Below are 23,357 nucleotides of genomic sequence, written 5' to 3' on the forward strand. Positions count from 1 at the left end.
AATGTTTCGGTCAAGATATTCCAGTTTTTTTTAGAACAATTCGGCACGTGGTTCGTGCCATATGCATCACATCACCCTACAAGAGCAGTCGAATTTGAGGTAGAACCAATGGAGTGACCCAGCAAGGAACACTGCTAGCTAATCGATCATACAGTCGTTGTCCGGCAAGAAACGAGCTTCCAAAAACGTGGGCCTTTCATACTCAGAATATCCCCCTTTATCTACGAAACACCTCTTTACCGCTAGAGCGAAGACAGAGCAAATGCAGAATATTTCTTAATCGCTCGGTTTAATATAAGCAGTATTCGTATTTGAACTGCGCCTAGAGGCCCACATACAAATCGGGAAAATATTGAGCACTTTTAACGTATGGGCACTCATAATTAGCAAACTGCAAAGTAAATATTATTTTTTTTACGTGGTTCCATGCAGCGAAATTACCTAAGGTACAAATACATAGTCCCCAGATAATGTTCAAGTTATTCCCACGTCACCGCGCCCCGGCCCGGCACTGGAGCCAAGGTCGAGCTGAGCGGATACCGTATATAACGAGCCACCGGACGGACAGAAGGCAGTACAGCTCTGTACAGCTCACAGTCAACATGGCCTACGTCAAGGTAAGAACTCCAAGGCGCTAGATAGAAATTCAAAGACACATTCGTCACTAAACATTACAACATGAAAACATCAACAACTATCTGTGCAGCACTAACGGAACTTAAAGCAGTCTTCAAAATGCCAAAAACTATAGGGAAACAGCCCTAGCATAAAGCATGCAGCGAAATTCGAAGAACAAAAGCCAGAAAAAATATTCGCGATTCAGGGCAATTCGCGATTCAGGGCAACACTACGGAATATTTGTCAACAAACTTTTCACTATTACTGTTGTTTCGAAAATATGTAAAAGACAGACGATTTGGAGTCATAACTTTGAAAAATTTAACTCTACTTTGTCACAGATGTGATTAACTGGTGACAACAAAGGAAAGATAAAGTATTTAATTTTTGATTCATTTCGGAGTTCGCTAAACGCTCGCACCCCTCGTGTTTCAGGTGCTGACCGCGTGTGCGCTGGTGGCCGCTGCTAGCGGAGCTCCCAGCACACCCCTGGCCTACGGCCACGGTTACGCCCATGGCTACGCCGCCTCTCCTGCCGCCTACGGCCTCGGCTACGCCGCCGTCGCACCGGCGCCCGTCGACGTGGTGGTCGGCCACGCTCCGGTCGCCAAGTCTGTCGAGGTGGTCGACTACGTGAACCCGCACCCCAAGTACGACTTCAGCTACGGCGTCTGGGACGGCTACACGGGCGACCACAAGTCGCAGGTGGAGAGCCGCGACGGTGACGTCGTGCGCGGACAGTACCGGCTCGTCGACCCCGACGGCACCGAGCGCGTCGTCACCTACACCGCCGACGACTACAACGGATTCCAGGCCACCGTCGAGAAGCGCCCTCTCGGCTACACCGCACCCGTGGCTGCCCACGGCTACGCCGCCCCCGTGCCGGCCGTGGCTGCCCACGGCTACGCCGCCGCCGTTCCCACCGTGGCTGCCCACGGCTACGCCGCCGCCGTGCCGGCCGTGGCCGTGCACGCCGCTCCGGTGGCCGTCTCCCACCAGTCAGTCACCAAGTCGGAGGGTTACGATGTGCCCGTCGTCAAGGAGACGGTGCACACGGCTCCCGTCGTGGCCAAGGCGGTGCCGGCCGTCCACGCTGTCCACTCCGTGCACGCCGCGCCGGCCGTGCACTCTGTGCACACCGTGCACGCCGCCCCTGCCGTGCACTCCATCAGCCACGGCTATTAACTAACTCATATACTTTCTGTAAAAACTATACAACTATCCAAAGAACTGTGTTGCCACTGTGAAATGTACAGAGCTGTATGCTCCGTAATTTGATGATCTTTCCTTCTGAATGTTGTGTCGTGTTTAATACATGCCAAGACTGTACCTACTTGATGTTTTGGTTGCTAGCAATCGCGGAAGTACAGTAAGCAACTCCCCTTTAATATGCAAAAACCAGCTGCCCAGCCAAACAAACAAATACACAAAAACAGCAAGCAAATAAGGAAATAAAGCACATAAAAAACAGTCAGTAACCCAGCCGTGCTTAAACTGATACAAAACTTCAAGGGAAGCTGCCGACATGATTCTGGAATGGGTGTATATATAACACTAATGGAGGGGAATGGTCTGCCTTCAGCCTTCTATTTGCTAAGCCCCGACCCGCGAAGCGGTAAACGATATTCGAAAGGTCTTCAAAAGTGATCACATACAAATTACTCGGCCAATTTGGGTCATGTAAGAGCCACTTTATCTGATGCCAAAAGATTGTCAGCATCAAGGGTCACTTTCCCCTCAATAAAAAATGGGCATTGGGCATCATGCAAAATATACCCCTCGTGTCTTAAAGCGCGCCTACTACACGTATGTAGACAATGTCAGTCATTGATCAGCCATTATAAATGCATCTCAACGAAGAAAGATGTGGTATCTGCCGCACCTATATTGAAAAACATAGAAAAGGTTGGAAATAAATATAATAAGATAAAACACTTTGTATTTTCACTAGTGTAAATCAAATATCAAGCGCCGATAAAGCTGGAAGTAGCTTCTATTCAACGAATGACCTAAAAAAATTAAAGTCTCTTGGGATTCCCTCGTGGCCCTGCTTCGCAGAATATTGGTATCCATATTCCATCAGCTCTATCTGTATTTGGAGCATCAAAGCCCGGGGTAAAAGCCAAAAATTTCAGAGTGACAAAGCATCATCAACTACTTCAATCGACCGGTGACGGCGAGGAATCATTGCCGGACAGTTTCAGAAAAATGCATAACCGATCCCCTGCATACTGAACTTTTTAAAGCGATAAAACGCAAGGTCACCGTGATCAACTTTTACACTTTCGTCACGGAATGCACGCCATCCAAAGAATAGCGCATGTTCTCAGTCCTCCCTGATTTCATCTGACAGCAATATCATCCCGTTTATTGTAAAACTCTTAACCCGTATTTTTATTCCAATGTTTTCTACACACGTGACACCTGCACCTACCTTTTGTCAGAAAACGTAGGTAAAAGACCAAGCAGAGGCAAAGTCGATCTATATGACCTAACGTACAGCCCACCGCTAAAGTAATGTAGGGTTTTACCAATCTCAACGATTGGCTTTAACTGGCGATTGTGCGGAGTGATCGAAAAGAAGATGTCAATAGCTAAAGTTGCAGCTGCAAGGGTGATGATACATAATATATAAGCCACATTCAAAGTTTCATTGTAGTCTGGCTAATCGTTCCAAGCTTCAGAAGCAGAACATACCCATGACTGAAACCCCACATTACTTCTGCTGTGGACTGTACCTACTCGCATGACGTGTTGGTTTAGAGCACTGGCGGATCCAGGCTTGCGTTTTTTTTTTGGGGGGGGGGGGGGGCAACTCATGCAGGAGCCAAACCTAGGGTACCCCCAAATCCTGTTTTCTCATCGGATTTAGGCCACTTATTTTTCGTCACAGCCCTGACACTATGATTTTTTTTTTAACTAAAAAGAAAAATATATAAATGGTAGCCCACCCGACCCATGCCTTTATATTACTTTGTAAACACTTACCATTGTTTTTATCGACCAGTTAAAGGGACCCTCCCACCTTAACATTAGATTTGAGCTGAGATAGCCAAAATGGGGTCCCTGGCTCAAAATTACCGGTTTCGGCACGCACTCACAACATCGAGAAATGCCTTAAATCGGAAATATTGAGTTTCAAAATTGCAGCATTTTTATTCAGAGGGGCTAATGCTTTTGGATACCCCTCTGAATGTGTGACGTCAGCGGAGATCTAATGATTTTTTAATATTTTACTAAAACGTTTGGTAGCATGCGGTGGTATAGGCTGCTTTGCGCGCAACAAATGCCGCACTTTCAAATAAAGTCGCTAGGAACAGCAGCGGATATCCCAAAAAGTAAACAAAAATAAAAGTCTAATCTCTTGAAAACCGGTGAATATTTTTCGATAAAATTTGGTAGATATTCGTTTTCGCCCTTTCTGAACCTAGCGACATCACTTTCATGCCAATTCATTAACTTTTTTGAAGGTGGGAGGGTCTCTTTAACCCGCTTCGAGTCAGTGCTTGGGTCCCTTTGCGGGCCGAGAGGTGGTAAAACAGCCCTGTCTAACTCGGCTCCTGGGCCACGCCCTGATTGAACTATGTTTCATTATCGTTTGGGGGATGGGAAAACGGGCCACTTTAGGCCTCTGGGAAGGGGACATGGCCCTAAATGCCCCCTCCCTGGATCCGCCAGTGTAAGAAGAGACCATTGGAGCTGCAGTTGGGTACCTCAGACATCAGGGTACGCCCTCAGATGTATGTATAGGACTCGCATGGAGACCTCTTATGCTATAGTGTACTGAAAGGACCCAAAGGAGCCTGTCTATATGGGCTCCCGGAGATAGACGTGGGCCCTCAGGAGCCCGCCAGAGCCCCAATGAGGGATAAGTGAGGGATACCAAGTGCCTGCAATTGCATATTGCATAAGCCATAACGCCTTTACAAATCAATATATTATGCATCAGTGGCAACTGGCAGATCCAAGGGGGGCCACATGGGTCATGACCCCCTTGGTGCCCGGGGGCACCACAGGCCTGTCAGGGGCACCACCGGCCTAGTAGGGGCACCACAGGCCTTACAGGGGCACCACCGGCCTTGCAGGGGCACCACAGTCCTGTCAGGGCCCAGGGGCACCAGCGGCCTAGCAGGGGCACCACAGGCCTGCCAGGGGCACCACCGGTCTAGCAGGGGCACCATGGGCCTGTCAGGGGCCCCACCGGCCTCGCAGGGGGCACCACCGGCCTCGCAGGCATCACGGCATCACGCAGGGGCACCTTGGGCCTGTCGGGGGCATCACGGGCCTGTTGGGGGCACTTTAGGCTTGTCAGGGGCACCACAGTCCTGTCAGGTCCCAGGGGCATCAGCAGCCTAGTAGGGGCACCCTAGGCCCGCCAGAGGTACAGCCCACCGCTAAAGTAATGTAGGGTTTTACCAAACTCAACGGTTGGCTTTGACTGGCGATTGTTTAATGCGAAGTGATTGAAAAGAAGATGTCAATAGCTAAAGTTGCAGCTGCAAGGGTGACGATACATATAAGCTACATTCAAAGTTTCATTGTAGTCTGGCTAATCGTTCCTAAGCTTCAGAAGCAGAACATACCCATGACTGAAACCCCACATTACTTCTGCTGTGGACTGTACCACAGGCCTGCCAGGGTCCAGGGGCACCACAGGCCTAGCAAGGGCACCACGGGCCTGTCAGGGGCACCTCAGGCTCCCGTGCCCCCCCCCCCCCTCAGATCCGCCAGTGATGCCACACCACGCGAAACACCGCCAACTACCAGCTGCCGCGCCATAAACACGTGCCAACAACAGTCTTTTTTTAAGGTCGACTCCGCTCGCGCAACTTTTGACTGACCCTCACTGCTACTATATTGCTTCTATATTATGCTGTGAAAAGCTTTACTTCACAAAGTGGCTAAAAACCTCCATCAAGGTATATTTTCTTAGCAATTTTTCTGGCGTTTGGGGGGGGGGGCAAACAGGCCACTTTAGGCCTTTGGGGGGGGGGGGCATGGCCCCCGTGGCCCCCCCCCCTGGATCCGCCAGTGGTTTAGAGGTCTGCAGATAAAGAGCAAGGAAGCATCAGGCCACGTCACATCGTTTCGCGCAATATCCAGAGATCTATGTAGGTCTACTGGTTCGGCCAGCATCTGATGAGCAAATTTGAGATCCATGGAGTTTGTTGACCTCCCTAGGTCAAACGACTTAACTGTCACCAAATGGTTTCGGCCACGTTTTCTCTATCTCAAGAGCTCTCTCGCGTGCCAGTTTTAATTGGAGCCGAGCTGCCCCGAATATGGGCTGAATCGGGATAGAATATGGGGCGTCCTTATAGACATTCAAACATTGAGCATGCGAGAGTGCATCCCCCAGAAGATGGCCGCTGACCAACAATTACTTTACAATGTTTCGGTCAAGATATTCCAGTTTTTTTTTTTAGAGCAATTTCGGCACGTTGTTCGTGTCATATGTATCATATAGACCCTGCAAGAGCAGTCGAATTTGAGGTAGAACCAATGGAGTGACCCAGCAAGGAACACTGCTAGCTATTCGATCATACAGTCGTTGTCCGGCAAGAAACGAGTTTCCAAGAGCGTGGGCATTTATAATCAGAATATCCCCTTTATCTACCAAACACCTCTTTACCGCTAGAGCGAAGACAGAGCAAATGCAGAATATTTCTTAATCGCTCGGTTTAATATGAGCAGTATTCGTATTTGAACTGCGCCCAGAGGACCACATACAAATCGGGAAAATATTGAGCACTTTTAACGTATGGGCACTCATAATTAGCAAACTGCGAAGTAAGCATTAATTTTTACGTTGTTCTATGCAACACAATTACCCAAGGCACAAATAGTTTCTAGATAATGTTCAAGTCATTCCCACGTCACCGCGCCCCGGGTCCGGCACTGGAGCCAAGGTCGAGCTGAACGGACACAGTATATAACGAGCCACCGGACGGCCAGAAGGCAGTACAGCTCTGTACAGCTCACAGTCAACATGGCCTACGTCAAGGTAAGAACTCCAAGGCGCTAGATAGAAATTCAAAGACCCATTCGTCACTAAACATTACAATCATGAAAACATCAACAACTATCTGTGCAGCACTAACGGAACTTCAAGCAGTCATCAAAATGCCAAAAACTAGGGGAAACAGCCCTAGCATAAAGCATGCAGCGAAATTCGAAGAAGAACAAAAAGCCAGAAAAAATATTCGCGATTCAGGGCAATTAGCGATTCAGGGCAACACTACGGAAGACTTGTCAACAAACTTTTCACTATTACTGTTGTTTCGAAAATATGTAAAAGACGATTTTGAGGCATAACTTTGAAAAATTTAACTCTACTTTGGCAGATGTGATTAACTAGTGACAACAAAGGAAAGATAAAGTATTCAATTTTTGATTCATTTCGGAGTTCGCTAAACGCTCGCACCCCTCGTGTTTCAGGTGCTGACCGCGTGTGCGCTGGTGGCCGCTGCTAGCGGAGCTCCCAGCGCACCCCTGGCCTACGGCCACGGTTACGCCCATGGCTACGCCGCCTCTCCTGCCGCCTACGGCCTCGGCTACGCCGCCGTCGCACCGGCGCCCGTCGACGTGGTGGTCGGCCACGCTCCGGTCGCCAAGTCTGTCGAGGTGGTCGACTACGTGAACCCGCACCCCAAGTACGACTTCAGCTACGGCGTCTCGGACGGCTACACGGGCGACCACAAGTCGCAGGTGGAGAGCCGCGACGGTGACGTCGTGCGCGGACAGTACCGGCTCGTCGACCCCGACGGCACCGAGCGCGTCGTCACCTACACCGCCGACGACTACAACGGATTCCAGGCCACCGTCGAGAAGCGCCCTCTCGGCTACACCGCACCCGTGGCTGCCCACGGCTACGCCGCCCCCGTGCCGGCCGTGGCTGCCCACGGCTACGCCGCCGCTGTTCCGGCCGTGGCTGCCCATGGCTACGCCGCCCCCGTGCCGGCCGTGGCTGCCCACGGCTACGCCGCCGCCGTGCCGGCCGTGGCCGTGCACGCCGCTCCGGTGGCCGTGTCCCACCAGTCGGTCACCAAGTCGGAGGGTTACGATGTGCCCGTCGTCAAGGAGACGGTGCACACGGCGCCCGTCGTGGCCAAGGCGGTGCCGGCCGTCCACGCTGTCCACTCCGTGCACGCCGCGCCGGCCGTGCACTCTGTGCACACCGTGCACGCCGCCCCTGCCGTGCACTCCATCAGCCACGGCTATTAACTAACTCCTGTACTTTCTGTAAAAACTGTACAACTATCCAAAGAACTGTGTTGCCGGCTGCCACTGTGAAATGTACAGAGCTGTATACTGTGAATACTTCAATGATCTTCCCTTCTGAATGCTGTGTCGTGTTTAATACATGCCAATACTGTATCTACTTGATGTGTGGTGCCCCCCAGTCACCGATATGTGGTGAACAGCCCCACAGCACCACAGATGTTTTAGCTGCTAGGCATGGCGTTCAGTTAAAGGGACCCTCCCACCTTAAAAAAAAGTTAATGAATTGGCATGGAAATGATGTCGCTCGGTTCAGAAAGAGTGAAAACGAATATACCAAATTTCATCGAAAAATATTCACCGGTTTTCAAGATATTAGACTTTTACTTTTGTTTACTTTTTGGGATCTCCGCTGTTCCTAGCAACTTTATTTGAAATTGCGACACTTGTTGCGCGCAAAGCAGCATACACCACCGCGTGCTACCAAACGTTTTAGTAAAAGATTTAAAATCGTTAGATCTGCAATGACGTCACATATTCAAAGGGGGCATTCTAATGCATTAGCCCCTCTGAATCCAAGTGCTGCAACTTTGAAATTAGATATTTTCGATTTGAGGCATTTCTCGATCTTGTGAGTGCTCAAACCGGTAAGTGCAGGCCTGGGACCCCATTTTGGCTATCTCAACTCAAAACTAATGTTAACCCTCGCCCGTATTGGTGTTTTTTCCAGCCGTGAACGTATAAGGGGGGGGGGGGGTCCGTTGGACCCCCCTTGCCGTTTCGCCCCTGATCGAGCTAGAGCTTCGCGGAAAGAACGAGCGTGTTGCCCGTGACGAGAGAAAGCCGATGATACCCAATTTTAAGGTCCTAGGTCATTGGTTGACCTTGCAGGTCAGGTCAATGACCCCAAAGGCGGGAAAATCGGGACCTGTTAGAACGTCGTAAAGTGTGGCTGCTATGAGGGTTTTCGGGGTGCTGATCACGAATATCATGTTAGTTTTGATCACAGATGATGTCTTCATGTATTTAGGCCAGGTCGGGTCAGGTCAGGTCAGGTCAACCAGTAAGGGTATTCGTAGTAGGTGGCAACCGCCTCTGACAGCTTCGTAACATGTTACAAAGGCACCAAAACTACTTCGTAAATGTTTATATCGTTGCTAAATTCGAATTCAGCTCCAAAAACTGGCCTAGAAACATGTAAAACTCGAAAAAGTGAACCGAGGTCATCAAAGGTCAATGACCTGACCTGACCTTCAGGTGACCTTGACACCCACCCTAATGCATGGGGGCAACATCATATCACATGTTTGAACGCTTGAAACCACGAAAAGACTGCAAACGCGCGGCTAATGCGAGCCGACATACGCCGAATCGCGATTCCAGCCAAACATGGTCTCGAAAAGTAGGTCACAGGTCAAAGGTCATTTGGGTCAGGGTCATGAAATTTTCAGGGTAGGTGTGAAATTGATGAACGCGAGGGTACTGAAAGTTTCGTCGCGATCGGCCGCTTTTTACGCGAGTTATTCGCGAAAAACCATGGGGGGGGTCCGTTCGACCCCCCCCCCCCCCTATACGGGCAAAAGGGCAGATGTGATATTAAAGGGACCCTCCCACCTTCAAAAAAGTTTATGAATTGGCATGAAAGTGATGTCGTTCGGTTCAGAAAGAGCGAAAACGAACATCTACCAAATTTCAACGAAAAATATTCACCGGTTTTCAAGATATTAGACTTTTCCTTTTGCTTACTTTTTGGGATCTCCGCTGTTCCTAGCGACTTTATTTGGAAGCAATAGTTTGGCGGCTGAAAGTGCGGCATTTGTTGCGCGCAAAGCAGCATATACCACCGCGTGCTAAAAAACGTTTTAGTCAAACATTTAAAAATCGTTAGATATCTGCGCTGACGTCACACATTCAGAGGGGTATTCCTATGCATTAGCCACTCTGAATCAAAATGCTGCAATTTTGAAATTCAATATTTCCGATTTAAGGCATTTCTCGATGTTGTGAGTGCCGAAACCGGTACCTAATTGTGAGCCAGGGACCCCATTTTGGCCATCTCAACTCAAATCTAATGTTAAGGTGGGAGGGTCCCTTTAATGACCTTAGATCATTGCGCAATCTTGAGATGTAGGAATATGATAGTTGAAAAGTAGCTTCTGGTCATGACGATTCGTTGTATGCTATTTTTAGAGCTATATGCGAACGCTCGGGGTCAAAGTGCTGAAATACCAAGAATGCTTTAGGCCACATATTCTCTAACCCAAGGACTCTGTTGTGAACGAGTATGAAGTCAATCCGATGTGTTCCGAATCTCGAGTAAATGCGGGCTGAATATGGGCTGTCTCGATGGACACCCAAACATTGATAAATGAAAATGTTTCACCCGATAGATGATTGTTAACCGGCAAAAAAGCTTGGCCAAGCTGGCCAAGCTTCGGGCCATATGTTCCAAAATTGTTGCAAGCAGAACAATTTTAATCTCTTTGATTTCGCAAATGGCTCGTAGTTCGTACCACTATCATTGATTACAAAGCCTTATCAAGAGCTAGACATTACAAGGTAGGAACGTTTTTCGGCTACTAGTCGTTTATTGTTTTTGTTTCGAATTCTCGACCTTCGCATCGAGGTCGTTGTCAAGAAAAATATAACCAATATGTTTATATGTTTATATGTTTCTTGACAACGACCTCGATGCGAAGGTTGAAAATTCGAAACGAAAACAATAAACGACTAGTAGCCGAAAAACGTTCCTACCTTATCAAGAACAGCCATATTTGACGTATAGGCGATGGAGCAATGCAGCATTTGGGACTGCTAGCCAATCGTTCTTACAGTCACTGACTGGTGACTGGTGAGGGAAAAAAGCGTGGACCGTTCATACTCAGATTTTCCTGTTTAAATACGAACTGCATTTGACATATGAATGGAGAATTTTCTTTAAATCACTCTGAAAACGTGATTTTAAACTTTTCTCATTACAATTTTAAAATCATAGTTAAAAAAATGTAGAAAAGAGTAGAGACTAAACACTCAGAAAAACCCAAACAAAATGAAAGAAGATGAAAAGTGAACAATCATCTATGTACACTATTTAAGTGCTTCTCTGTTCCGATAACGTGACTTCATCCACACAGCTTAAAAGATTAAACGCAGAACGCTGATGGTAAAATGTCTAGCGGTATACCAGACTGGCTAGGAGGTCCTTCGGTCGGTTCATTTTCGCTAAAAAGGGAAATGTTAGCGAATAGGGTTCGAGTACCATGTAGGTAAACACTCATAAACCAGTAAACTATTTATCAATTTTCACTTTGCTGCAACCAGATATATGGCGCCTTGCAATTAACTTACAAATATACGGATAGAAACCAGATAATGTTCAATGCATTCCCACGTCACCGCGCCCGGGTGCCCAAACCGGTAAGTGCGAGCCAGGGACCCCAATTGTGCTATCTCAACTCAAAACCAATGTTCATGTGGGATGGTCGCATTAATATGAGCATTGTTCGCATTTGAACTGCGCCTAGTAGCCCAAAAACAAATCCGGAGGAATGTTGAACACTTTTAACGTATAGGCATTCATTAATTAGCAAGCTGAAAAGTAAACATTAATTTTTATGTGATTCCATGCAACGAAACTACCTAAGATACAAATAGATTCTAGATAATGTTCAAGTCATTCCCACGTCACCGCGCCCCGGCCCGGCACTGGAGCCAAGGTCGAGCTGAACGGATACCGTATATAACGAGCCACCGGACGGACAGAAGGCAGTACAGCTCTGTACAGCTCACAGTCAACATGGCCTACGTCAAGGTAAGACAGCTTCACGAACGTTTTACAGGAGATATGCATTCAAAGGGTGTTACGGAAAATCCGTTGAAGGAAACGCTGTTTATGAATACTTAAGCCCGAAGAATAATACCTTGGAAAAGCACTGGTGCACAACAGCCCATAACCGGCACATCAGAGTAAACCTTCGGGGGTCGATTTCAGCGTCTTGTCTGTTTATGTTTCAGGTGCTGACCGCGTGTGCGCTGGTGGCCGCTGCTAGCGGAGCTCCCAGCACACCCCTGGCCTACGGCCACGGTTACGCCCATGGCTACGCCGCCTCTCCTGCCGCCTACGGCCTCGGCTACGCCGCCGTCGCACCGGCGCCCGTCGACGTGGTGGTCGGCCACGCTCCGGTCGCCAAGCCTATCGAGGTGGTCGACTACGTGAACCCGCACCCCAAGTACGACTTCAGCTACGGCGTCTCGGACGGCTACACGGGCGACCACAAGTCGCAGGTGGAGAGCCGCGACGGTGACGTCGTGCGCGGACAGTACCGTCTCGTCGACCCCGACGGCACCGAGCGCGTCGTCACCTACACCGCCGACGACTACAACGGATTCCAGGCCACCGTCGAGAAGCGCCCTCTCGGCTACACCGCACCCGTGGCTGCCCACGGCTACGCTGCCGCCGTTCCGGCCGTGGCTGCCCACGGCTACGCCGCCGCTGTTCCGGCTGTGGCTGCCCATGGCTACGCCGCCCCCGTTCCGGCCGTGGCTGCCCATGGCTACGCCGCCGCCGTTCCGGCCGTGGCTGCCCATGGCTACGCCGCCGCCGTGCCGGCCGTGGCCGTGCACGCCGCTCCGGTGGCCGTCTCCCACCAGTCGGTCACCAAGTCGGAGGGTTACGATGTGCCCGTCGTCAAGGAGACGGTGCACACGGCGCCCGTCGTGGCCAAGGCGGCGCCGGCCGTCCACGCTGTCCACTCTGTGCACGCCGCGCCGGCCGTGCACTCTGTGCACACCGTGCACGCCGCCCCTGCCGTGCACTCCATCAGCCACGGCTATTAAACAACTCCTGTACTTTCTGTAAAAAATGTACAACTATCCAAAGAAACTGTGTTGCCACTGTGAAATGTACAGAGCTGTATGCTCCGTAATTTGATGATCTTCCCTTCTGAATGTTGTGTCGTGTTTAATACATGCCAAGACTGTACCAACTTGATGTTTTAGTTGCTAGCAATCGCGGATGTACAGTAAGCAACTCCCCTTTAACCCGCGCGGGGCTGGGGGGGGGGGTAAATTTTACCCCCCCTCGCGAATTTTTGCGATATCTCAAAAACGGCGGCGCGCAGCGCCGCCAAACTTTCAGTACCTTTTCTTACATCAATTTGACACCTTCCCTGAAAATTTGAGCGAAATCCGTCGGAAAATTTTTGAGAAATTGACGTTTTAGTGTCGTCATGTTCGCCATTTTCGCCTAAAAAACGGCAAAAGTTCAAACGCCGCTAACATCTTCATTTTTAAAGGAATCAAGACGTAACAAAAAAGGTTATACGTAATTTTACTTTGTCTATCAAATGGCTATCTCGGTTTTTTGAAAATTTTGGATTTGGGCCTAATTTTTTTTTCAAAAAACTGATTTTTTTTGGAAAAATCATTATAAAATCCAAAATTTTGAGTCTATCGAAAAACCGGAATATATGTCAGAGAAGTGGTCTATGTGCACCTACATACCAAATTTTAGAAGAATCGGTTCAAAAATGTGGGAGTTATTCAAAATTTTATGACGTCACGACACACAAAATGTTTGAAAAATGACTTTTTTGGAAGTTCTAGACCTCGTACGGAAACAAAAGTAGCACCATTCGATTCGCCGTGAAAAACTGCATCAGATAGACACCTTTTTAGGCCTTAACAACCAACTTCAAAATTTGACCTCACTTGACCTGACCTTGACCTGACCTCGACCTGAAATTCATCCAGAGGTGGTCCATATCACTTATTGAGTGTGCCTATTGAATTCTATGAGTAAAATGACCCATAAAACATGTGTCGCACATGCCCTTTTCTATATTTTGTTTTTTGGTGACCTGACCTGACCTGACCTTGACCTTGACCTCTGAATGATATTGTATGCAATTAATATTGTCTTGGTAGCCTAAGAACACGTTTTGGGCGATCAGTCTCAGTCCATGACTCCATTCTTCGGCAACTACGGTGCAAGGCCGATACTGTAGAAACTTGCAATTTGTACCCTTGACCTGACCTTGACCTTGACCTCAAACTTTAAATTAAGTACATGTTTTTAGTAGTTCGTGATGAGAGCTTTCGATTGGCGTTTGAATTTTCCAAATCGGACCCTTAGTTCGGGAGATAACAGGGGGGGGGGGTAAAATTTACCCCCCCCCCCCCCAGCCCCGCGCGTTCGGCTGGAGACCCCAGCCCCGCGCGGGTTAATATGCAAAAACCAGCTGCCCAGCCAAACAAACAAATACACAAAAACAGCAAGCAAATAAGGAAATAAAGTACATAAAAAAACAGTCAGTAACCCAGCCGTGCTTAAACTGATACAAAACTTCAAGGGAAGCCGCAGACATGATTCTGGAATGGGAATATATGTTACAGGCAATGTGTGGAATCACGCATTCTATAGAATGCCTAGGCATTCTATAGAATGCCTGACCGACCAGGCATTCTATAGAATCCCTAGGTATTCTATAGAATGCCTGACCCACCAGGGATTCTATAGAATCCCTAGGCATTCTATAGAATGCCTGATTTTCAGGCATTCTATAGAATGCCTAGGAAATACACGAATCTTTCCAACATATTAGTGTATGTAGATATAAAACTTTATCGGAATTCACTGGGATTGTATTGCGTATGCAAGTCCATACGCAATACGTATCCATTGCGTATGGACTTGCATACGCAATGCAATCCCAGTGAATTCCGATAAAGTTTTATATCTACAAACATAACTGGGAAAAATATGACTCTAAAACAGCACATATTAGTGTATGTTGTATAAGATTATGTGCACAGACCGACATGTAACATTATTATTTTCTGCCAGGCTACCTTGCGGTCAGCTATTTATGTTCATTCAGTCAAATGTTCATTCAGTCATTCATTGTCATTCAGTCAAATTTTCCGGTCAGGTATTCAATCTGACCTTATTAGGTCGAATTGTATCAGGATTTCATTCTGAGAGTACATACAGAGTATTTATCTTAACGCTAGAAAGACGATGATGGTAATGTCAATATCGGAAAGGCCTTTGGAAAAAAAATTACACAGAAAAAAAATTGACAAATCGTCCATTTTTGGAGGTGTTTGCCTTCTAAGGAATTGATTTAACCCGCGCACCGACGGGGGTCTGCGCCAGCCCCCCTGAGATCTCGAGAACGAAGCAAGATAGCGACAAGCGGTAAACGGCATCGGATACGCACGGCCAAGATCTACAATTTTTACTAAGGTCATTTTCAGGTCAGGTCAAAGATGACGTCACAGGGGTCGAAAAAGTCAAAATGGCGGCGCTAGATATGGAGAGAGTTTTTCTCGAATAACTTTCGAATTAGTCAAGATAGGAACAAACTAAGGACATCATCGTGATCCTCTCGTCAATCCGCATCGAATGATATATATGTTGACCTCGAAAGGTCAAGGTCAAAGGTTGACCTCAGGTCACGTGACCTCGAGGTCATCATGTATATCATTCGATGCGTCTTGACGAGCTGAACACAATGAGACCATCCACGCGTCTGTATCTTGTTCCTGTACGGAGTTATTGGCCAAAAACCTTTGGTGACCTTTGATGACGTCACATGACCTCACAGCTGCCCAACAGCAAAACAGACCTCAAGGTAGTGAAGGTTGATCGTATATGAAGTCATGTATGGTATATGGGGCCATTTCGACCCGTTTTAGTGGTAAAAACAGGGAGTTGATTTTTCCCCCATTGACTTATAATGGGGAGGTCGCGAAATTGACCTGACCTTAGGTCACCGATATCAAAATTCCGAGATATACAAATTGTAGCTACTAATGACCTTATAATATCCTGCGAATTTCAAAGGCCTCCGACATCTACTGTAGCTCTGGCACGGTGACAAAGTTGCAAAAAAGTGACTTGAGGTTGGGTCATTCAAAGTGACCTGGTGACCTGACCTTAAAAGGTAGGAGGTTCAAACTTGCACACCATGTGTAAAATTGATGAGGTTATAGTCATACCAAATTTCGCGGCGCGTAGCGCCGCGGTTTTCCCGCTATTCGCAAAAAACCTCAGGGGGGCGGATATCCGCCCCCCCCCCCGTCGGTGCGCGGGTTAAAGGGACTATCCCACTTTTACGTTAGATTTGAGTTGAGATAGCCAAGTTTGCGGCGAGGTCCAGAAACCACTATCTATCTTGGTTGCAACCCCCGCGGCCTCGTGGTGTTGAAGAAATTCGTTCCCTTCATTTGAAAATGAGCCCTGCGCAAGGCCCAATCTCTTAACTATTAACGGTAATCTGATGACGTCATTTGCCTTTTGAACGCCTGTTCAAGTGAAGTATCACTTGATTTACGAATAAGCCAATCAGAGACACTTTTGTTATTGTATGAGCCGAGTCATATTTGAGAGCAAATACCTATATTTGCTGCCAAATTTCCCCCACACTGATATGAAGTAAATCCTTCATTACGTCACAGATCCGATCTAAATGACGTCACGATGAAATATAAAATTCGCAATATCTCAAAAAGTATACGATGAAAACGCGTAAAAACTTGCAGAATTCGTCACAATATCATGAGTAACATTTCCGAATCCTAAACAGGACTTTTTTGAAGGTGGGATAGTCCCTTTAAGGTCAAATTGGAGAAAACGGCTACGAGCCAAAAATGGACAAAAATTGGCCTGACCTAAAAAATGGCTTAGCTATTTGTTTTAGAAATGGCACCCTTTCGAACATTGCCAAAGAAGAACTGGAGTAAAATTTCATAATTTTGACGACCTTTCGAATACCGCATGGCCCAGAAGTCAAGCTGGAAGGGGAGATCGAACAACACCTAATCCGGCTCTTGTTACGGCCGGGCCACCACCCAGACGTGGAACAATGAACCATTTATTCAGGTTATTCCCTGACATTACGGTGTAGGTTGAGCTGTCCATGTATATTGAGAGTCGTTACACGAAGTGCTTATGACGACATAAAATGTGACCTTTGGTGTATTCTTCACCTTCATTTCTAACATCAGAACAAAGCCATCGTCATTCGCAATCACTTTCGATTCAAGCCTACGGTCCACCCTCCCAGCCAACACTCTTTCAATGCAGCTTCGTATCTGTAGCAGCATAATCCTCCGAGGGTAACCGTTTAAGCGACTGGTTGGCCTATGACTCTCCCGCATGCCTTGCGCCGTGGCTCTCCCGTGCCAACGGAATTGGATCAGCTGCTGCTTGCGGCGCACCATTTGTTGGTCGGCATAGCCCAATTTCTCCCTCGCTTCCTCTCAGCTCATTGCCCTGAAATGGTGTGAGGTGACGACCGGCCTAGGCCAACAATGAAAATTAGGTAAACAAATACCATTACTGCCACTGACCCCTAATTTTCGAAGTGTGTTTCGGACAATCAAAATACTTGCTTAAGCCAGGCATTCTATAGCATGCCTAAGCAGTCAGGGATTCTATAGAAATTAGAATACCTAGGGATTCTATAGAATGCCTGGTCGGTCAGGCATTCTAAAGAATGCCTAGGCATTCTACATTGTACAGAATGTATAGAATTCTACATTGTATAGAATGCCTGATTCCACACATTGCCTGTAACATATACAACACTAATGGAGGGAAATGGTCTGCCTTCAGCCTTCATTTGCTAAGCTCCGACCCGCGAAGCGGTAAACGATGTTCGAAAGGTCTTCAAAAATGATCACATACAAATTACTCGGCCAATTGGGGTCATGTAAGAGCCACTTTATCTGATGCCGACAGATTGTCAGCATCAAGGGTCACTTTCCCCTCCATAAAAATGTGCATCATGCAAAATATACCCCTCGTGTCTTAAAGCGCGCCTGCTATGTAGACAATGCCAGTCATTGATCAGCCATTATAAATGCATCTCAACGAAGAAAGATGTGGTATCTGCCGTACCTATACTGAAAAACATAGAAAAGGTTGGAAATAAATATAATAAGATAAAACACTTTGTATTTTCACTGTAAATCAAATATCAAGCGCCGATAAAAGCTGGAAGCAGCTTCTATTCAACGAATGACCTAAAAAATTTAAAGTCTCTTGCGATTCCCTCGTGGCCCTGCTTCGCAGAATATTGGTAGGCATCCATCAGCTCTATCTGTATTTGGAGTATCAAAGCCCGGGGTAAAAGCCAAAAATTTCAGAGTGACAAAGCATCATCAACTACTTCAATCGACCAGTGACGGCGAGGAATCATTGCCGGACAGTTTCAGAAAAATGCATAACCGATCCCCTGCATACTGAACTTTTTTAAAGCGATAAATCGGAAGGTCACCGTGATCAACTTTTGCACTTTCGTCACGGAATGCACGCCATCCAAAGAATAGCGCATGTTCTCTGTCCTCGCTGATTTCATCTGACAGCAATATCATCCCGTTTATTGTAAAACTCTTAACCCGTATTTTCATTCCGATGTTTTCTTCACACGTGACACGCCTGCACCTACCTTTTGTCAGAATCCGTAGGTAAAAAAAAAAAAACAGAACAAGCAGAGGCAAAGTCAATCTAAATGACCTAAGGTACTCGCGTCGCGTGACGTGTTGGTTTAGAGGTGTGCGGATAGTGAGCAAGCAAGCATCAGGCCACGTCACATCGTTTCGCGCAATATCCAGAGATCTATGTAGGTCTACTGGTTCGGCCAGCATCTGATGAACAAATTTGAGATCCATGGAGTTTGTCCACCTCCTTAGGTCAAACGACTTAATTGTCACCGAGTGGTTTCGGCAACGTTTTCTCTATCTCAAGAGCTCTCTCGCGTGCCAGTTTTAATTGGAGCCGAGCTGCCCCGAATATGGGCTGAATCGGGATAGAATATGGGGCGTCCTTATAGACATTCAAACATTGAGCATGCGAGAGTGCATCCCCAGAAGATGGCTGCTGACCAACGATTACTTTATAATGTTTCGGTCAAGATATTCCAGACATTTTTTTAGAACAATTTCGGCACGTGGTTCGTGTCAAATGCATCACATAGATCCTACAAGGGCTGTCGAATTTGAGGTAGAACAAATGGAATGACCCCGCAAGGAACACTGCTAGCTATTCGATTATACAGTCGTTGTCCGGCAAGAAACGAGTTTCCAAAAAACGTGGGCCTTTCATACTCAGAATATCCCCCTTTATCTACGAAACACCTCTTTACCGCTAGAGCGAAGACAGAGCAAATGCAGAATATTTGTAGAACCAGGTTAAAGACTTGGTTCTCACAATATCACCTATCACTGAATGTTGCTAAATCACAGGTTATTGTTTTTGGCTCCAAGGTTATCTTGAAACGGATCGACCTGAAGAGCATACAAATATTTGATACCGTCGTGCCTATCAAACGGTCCGTGATCAGTTTGGGTGTGACACTTGACAGCTGTCTCACATGGAGCAACCACATTGACACTATTACGGGCAAATGTATCGGCATGCTAATCCGTTTGAGTCAGCTGCGCCACATGATGCCTTTAAAAACTATTGTCCTACTGATAAACTCGTTAGTTTTGCCGCATATGCGTTTCTGTGTTTCAGTGTGGGGAAACTGCAGTATGACTCAAGCAAAAAGAATAGCTAAGATTGTTAATTAACCCGCGCACCGACGGGGGTCTGCGCCAACTTAGTACCGACGGGGGGGGGGGGGGGGCGGATGACCGCCCCCCCCCCCCTGAGATCTCGAGAACGAAGCAAGATAGCGACAAGCGGTAAACGGCATCGGATACGCACGGTCAAGATCTACAATTTTTACTAAGGTCATTTTCAGGTCAGGTCAAAGATGACGTCACAGGGGTCGAAAAAGTCAAAATGGCGGCGCTAAATATGGAGAGAGTTTTTCTCGAATAACTTTCGAATTAGTCAAGATAGGAACAAACTAAGGGCATCATCGTGATCCTCTCGTCAATCCGCATCGAATGATATATATGTTGACCTCGAAAGGTCAAGGTCAAAGGTTGACCTCAGGTCACGTGACCTCGAGGTCATCATGTATATCATTCGATGCGTCTTGACGAGCTGAACACAATGAGACCATCCACGCGTCTGTATCTTGTTCCTGTACGGAGTTATTGGCCAAAAACCTTTGGTGACCTTTGATGACGTCACATGACCTCACAGCTGCCCAACAGCAAAACAGACCTCAAGGTAGTGAAGGTTGATCGTATATGAAGTCATGTATGGTATATGGGGCCATTCCGACCCGTTTTAGTGGTAAAAACAGGGAGTTGATTTTTCCCCCATTGACTTATAATGGGGAGGTCGCGAAATTGACCTGACCTTAGGTCACCGATATCAAAATTCCGAGATAAACAAATTGTAGCTACTAATGACCTAATAACATCCTGCGACTTTCAAAGGCCTCCGACATCTACTGTAGCTCTGGCACGGTGACAAAGTTGCAAAAAAGTGACTTGAGGTTGGGTCATTCAAAGTGACCTGGTGACCTGACCTTGAAAGGTAAGAGGTTCAAACTTGCACACCATGTGTAAAATTGATAAGGGAATAGTCATACCAAATTTTTTTCCCGCTTTTCCCGGTTTTTTTTTCCCGGAAAACCTTTCCCGGTTTTCCCGCTATTCGCGAAAAACCTCAGGGGGGGGGGCGGATATCCGCCCCCCCCGTCGGTGCGCGGGTTAAATTTGCCAGGCGAATCGCGGGTCGCGAAGGCAAAAGTGTGGCATGGCGTGTTGATCTTGCCACGGAATATAAAATTGCTGCTCTTAATATTGTCCGCCAATGTCTGCTTTTTCCTGAAAGTACAACGCCTCTCGTTTCGACGCTTTTTATGACACGACAATCTGAACGTAACACAAGACAATCAGTGGCGCAGCCAGGGGGGGGTGAAAGGGGTGAGATCTCACCCCCGTCTCTTATCCTAGGGGCCCACCGTCGATTCGAACTGTAACGTTATGCAATGTAATACGAGACGTAGTAGCCTTTGCTCATATTAATATGAGCAAAGGCTACTACGTCTCGTATTACATAGTATACGAGGTGTGGCTAAAAAGAAACCGGACTGCTCGTGCTGGCCATAGAGTAGGGGGCCCGAAGACTAGCGAGCCACTTGACATTAATCTTTATCATATTGTCGTGATGTGTGCCAAACGGCACCTCGTTATCGCTATTATTCTCCTTTCCACAGCTCTTTGTTTTATTGATGTTGGACGGCCTTGTCATCGCCAGGCTTCTACAATGAGCGTCGAAGAAAAGAAGGAACATCACGTTCCTTGCCAGACTGGAGAAAAGTCCAACAGAGACGCTGAATCTGTTCAAGGCTGTTTATGGGGAGCAATTCATGTGTCACATGCAAGTGTTTGGATGGCATACGAGGTTCAGCACTGGCCGTGAGGATGTCGGTGATGACCCCAAGGTCTGGAGGTCCATCAACATCCGCACGCATGTCGAAGTCGAGGGTGGAGACGACATTGATCGTCTTTTTCGATCACAGGGGATTCGTTCACCGCCAGCTCGTGCCGGAGGCGTACCACAGTCAACCAGCACTTCTACAAGGAAGACCTGGGACGCCCCTTCTCACGAGCGGCCGCACCAAGTGGAATTTCTGGGAAGCCAAGAACTGGGTGCTGCATCACGACAACGCGCCCGCGCATTCTGCCATTAGCGTCAAGCAGTTTTTTTTTTGGCGAAAAGCAGATCGCGGTGCTCAAGCACCCTCTTTACTCCCTGTGACTTTCGGCTGTTCCCTAAAATGAAAAACGTCGTCAAGCAAACCCATTTTGAATCGGTCGAGGACACCCAGACCAGAGTGACCGGCGCCAGCGTCATTAATAAAATAAGGAGCTGTGGAAAGGAGAATAATAGCGATATCGAGATGCCGTTTGGCACGCATCACGACAATATGATAGAGATTAATGTCAAGTGTGTCGCTAGTTTTTGGGCCCCCTACTTTATGGCCAGCACGAGCAGTCCGGTTTCTTTTTAGCCACACCTCGTATATGTTACAGGCAAAGTGAAAACTCGGGCATTTTGCAAAATGCCTAGGCAATTTGCAAAATGCCTGACTGGCTAGGCATTTTGCAAAATGCCCAGGCAATTTGCAAAATGCCTGACCTGCCAGGCATTTTGCAAAATGCCTAGGCAGTTTGCAAACTGCCTGGCCCACCAGGCATTTTGCAAACTGCCTGAAATTATTTTCTCAGGCAGTTTGCAAAATGCCTGACATCGAACTCACACCACCGACGATGCGTAAGCATCATTGTAAGTGCCGCCAACAGGGGTTAATCACAAGCGATACGCACCAAGTGGGAGGACACACAGTGAGACATTCTCCGGGTAGCGCTGCCGAGTTCAATGTCACTGGGCCCCAGGCAGCGCGAGCGGCCCGGCCGCCGCGCCGGCCACCGGGCGCCCGGCGCGGTTTATCGGTAAACACGCGTTAAACACGGTTATGTTTCTAAGAGCCTTGAGATGACTCTGGAAATACTTTGTGTGGATATTGATCAGAAAAGAATGTTCTTTCGATGTATGGTAGCTTGGTTGGCGAGCCACACGTCTACATTATCAATGCATTGTGACCGTGTAAAGATGAACATGCCCGTTGCATGTAAAACTTGTAATTTCTCAGCGTCTTTTTATTACAAAGGTGTGCACGTGGGTCGTGGATGACCAAAAACTTGCTTTTCTGGAAAAGCGGAAAAGCCACATGTTGTTGTTGTCTATGGAATGTATCTCATCTCATTCCAATGCATTGCCATTGTTTTTTAAATGCTGTTTTTCCTGAAATGTACCAAAAATGGCTGATTTCTCAAGATATAGACCATTTCATTCCACGTGACACGTGATTAACAAAAATGTTTATTGGATACGCTTGTCTCTGTTCTATCGATCGCTGGCAACCCCATGTCGCTGCGGCCCTCTCTTGCCGTGATGTAAATAAGCACGGGAAACGAAGAATGTCGGGTCAATATTCGGCCGGTCGCCGCGTTTTTCCGCGCCCATGTTTCTCTGTGCCATGCTCCGCGCCCCATCGCAGCATTCCTACACACGAACGGCTACAACTCCGTACACGAAAATTATAGGGAGACGTTGGCTCAATCTACACCATTCAGTAGTGGTTCCATCTCGACGGAAGTGGCGCAAGACGTGGGTATATTCGTAAATATTGAATGTGTTGGGGGCTCAGGCACATGGGAGCGACATGGTCAACGCCTGTGGTAAACAAAAACGGTAAAATAAATCAATCACAACTCAGGCATTTTGCAAAATGCCTGACCCGCCAGGCATTTTGTAAACTGCCCAGGCAGTTCGCAAAATGCCTGGTGGGTCAGGCAGTTTGCAAATTGCCTAGGCATTTCGCAAAATGCCTGGCGGTCAGGCATTTTGCAAATTGCCTGGGCATTTTGCAAAATGCCTAGCCGGTCAGGCATTTTGCAAATTGCCTAGGCATTTTGCAAAATGCCCGAGTTTTCACTTTGCCTGTAACATATATAACGATGCTCATCACAGCCATCCATTTCATTTGTAACGTTATGCAGCCTGACAATTTTCTATCACTAATGTCAAGGTCCGCCATAGG

The 23,357-nt window shown here is 47.5% G+C and overlaps 4 protein-coding genes across 6 annotated transcripts in view; 3 read left to right on the forward strand and 1 right to left on the reverse strand.

Moving 5' to 3' along the window:
* Positions 1-23,357, reverse strand: part of LOC122373287 (tetratricopeptide repeat protein 8-like) — an 84,992-nt gene that overhangs the window by 40,248 nt on the left and 21,387 nt on the right. The window lies entirely within an intron of this gene.
* Positions 540-1,951, forward strand: LOC122373293 (cuticle protein 19-like). Its single transcript, XM_043351221.1, has 2 exons — positions 540-617; positions 1,054-1,951. Exons 1-2 carry the CDS (start codon positions 603-605, stop codon positions 1,801-1,803), a joined length of 765 nt encoding a protein of 254 aa, XP_043207156.1. The 5' UTR covers positions 540-602; the 3' UTR covers positions 1,804-1,951.
* LOC122373291 (cuticle protein 19-like) lies at positions 6,500-7,999 on the forward strand. Its single transcript, XM_043351220.1, has 2 exons — positions 6,500-6,622; positions 7,057-7,999. Exons 1-2 carry the CDS (start codon positions 6,608-6,610, stop codon positions 7,840-7,842), a joined length of 801 nt encoding a protein of 266 aa, XP_043207155.1. The 5' UTR covers positions 6,500-6,607; the 3' UTR covers positions 7,843-7,999.
* Positions 11,442-12,820, forward strand: LOC122373288 (cuticle protein 19.8-like). 2 transcript variants are annotated; one of them, XM_043351217.1, is made up of 3 exons: positions 11,442-11,650; positions 11,854-12,003; positions 12,040-12,820. In XM_043351217.1, exons 1-3 carry the CDS (start codon positions 11,504-11,506, stop codon positions 12,673-12,675), a joined length of 933 nt encoding a protein of 310 aa, XP_043207152.1. In that variant the 5' UTR covers positions 11,442-11,503; the 3' UTR covers positions 12,676-12,820. The 2 variants fall into 2 exon arrangements, with proteins under 2 accessions (XP_043207152.1, XP_043207151.1); XM_043351216.1 differs by having other exon boundaries at positions 11,443-11,650; positions 11,854-12,820.

Source organism: Amphibalanus amphitrite, unplaced genomic scaffold (assembly GCF_019059575.1).
Source record: "Amphibalanus amphitrite isolate SeventyFive unplaced genomic scaffold, NRLGWU_Aamphi_draft 001473F_arrow, whole genome shotgun sequence".
In the NCBI taxonomy this organism is placed as follows: domain Eukaryota; kingdom Metazoa; phylum Arthropoda; class Thecostraca; order Balanomorpha; family Balanidae; genus Amphibalanus; species Amphibalanus amphitrite.

Bases quoted from the DNA above. Each gene is read 5' to 3' on its own strand.
- LOC122373288 (XM_043351216.1), top strand. From the start codon at position 11,504: ATGTTCAAGTCATTCCCACGTCACCGCGCCCCGGCCCGGCACTGGAGC. The intron at 11,651-11,853 runs GTAAGACAGCTT...TTTATGTTTCAG, and splicing joins TCAACATGGCCTACGTCAAG to GTGCTGACCGCGTGTGCGCT.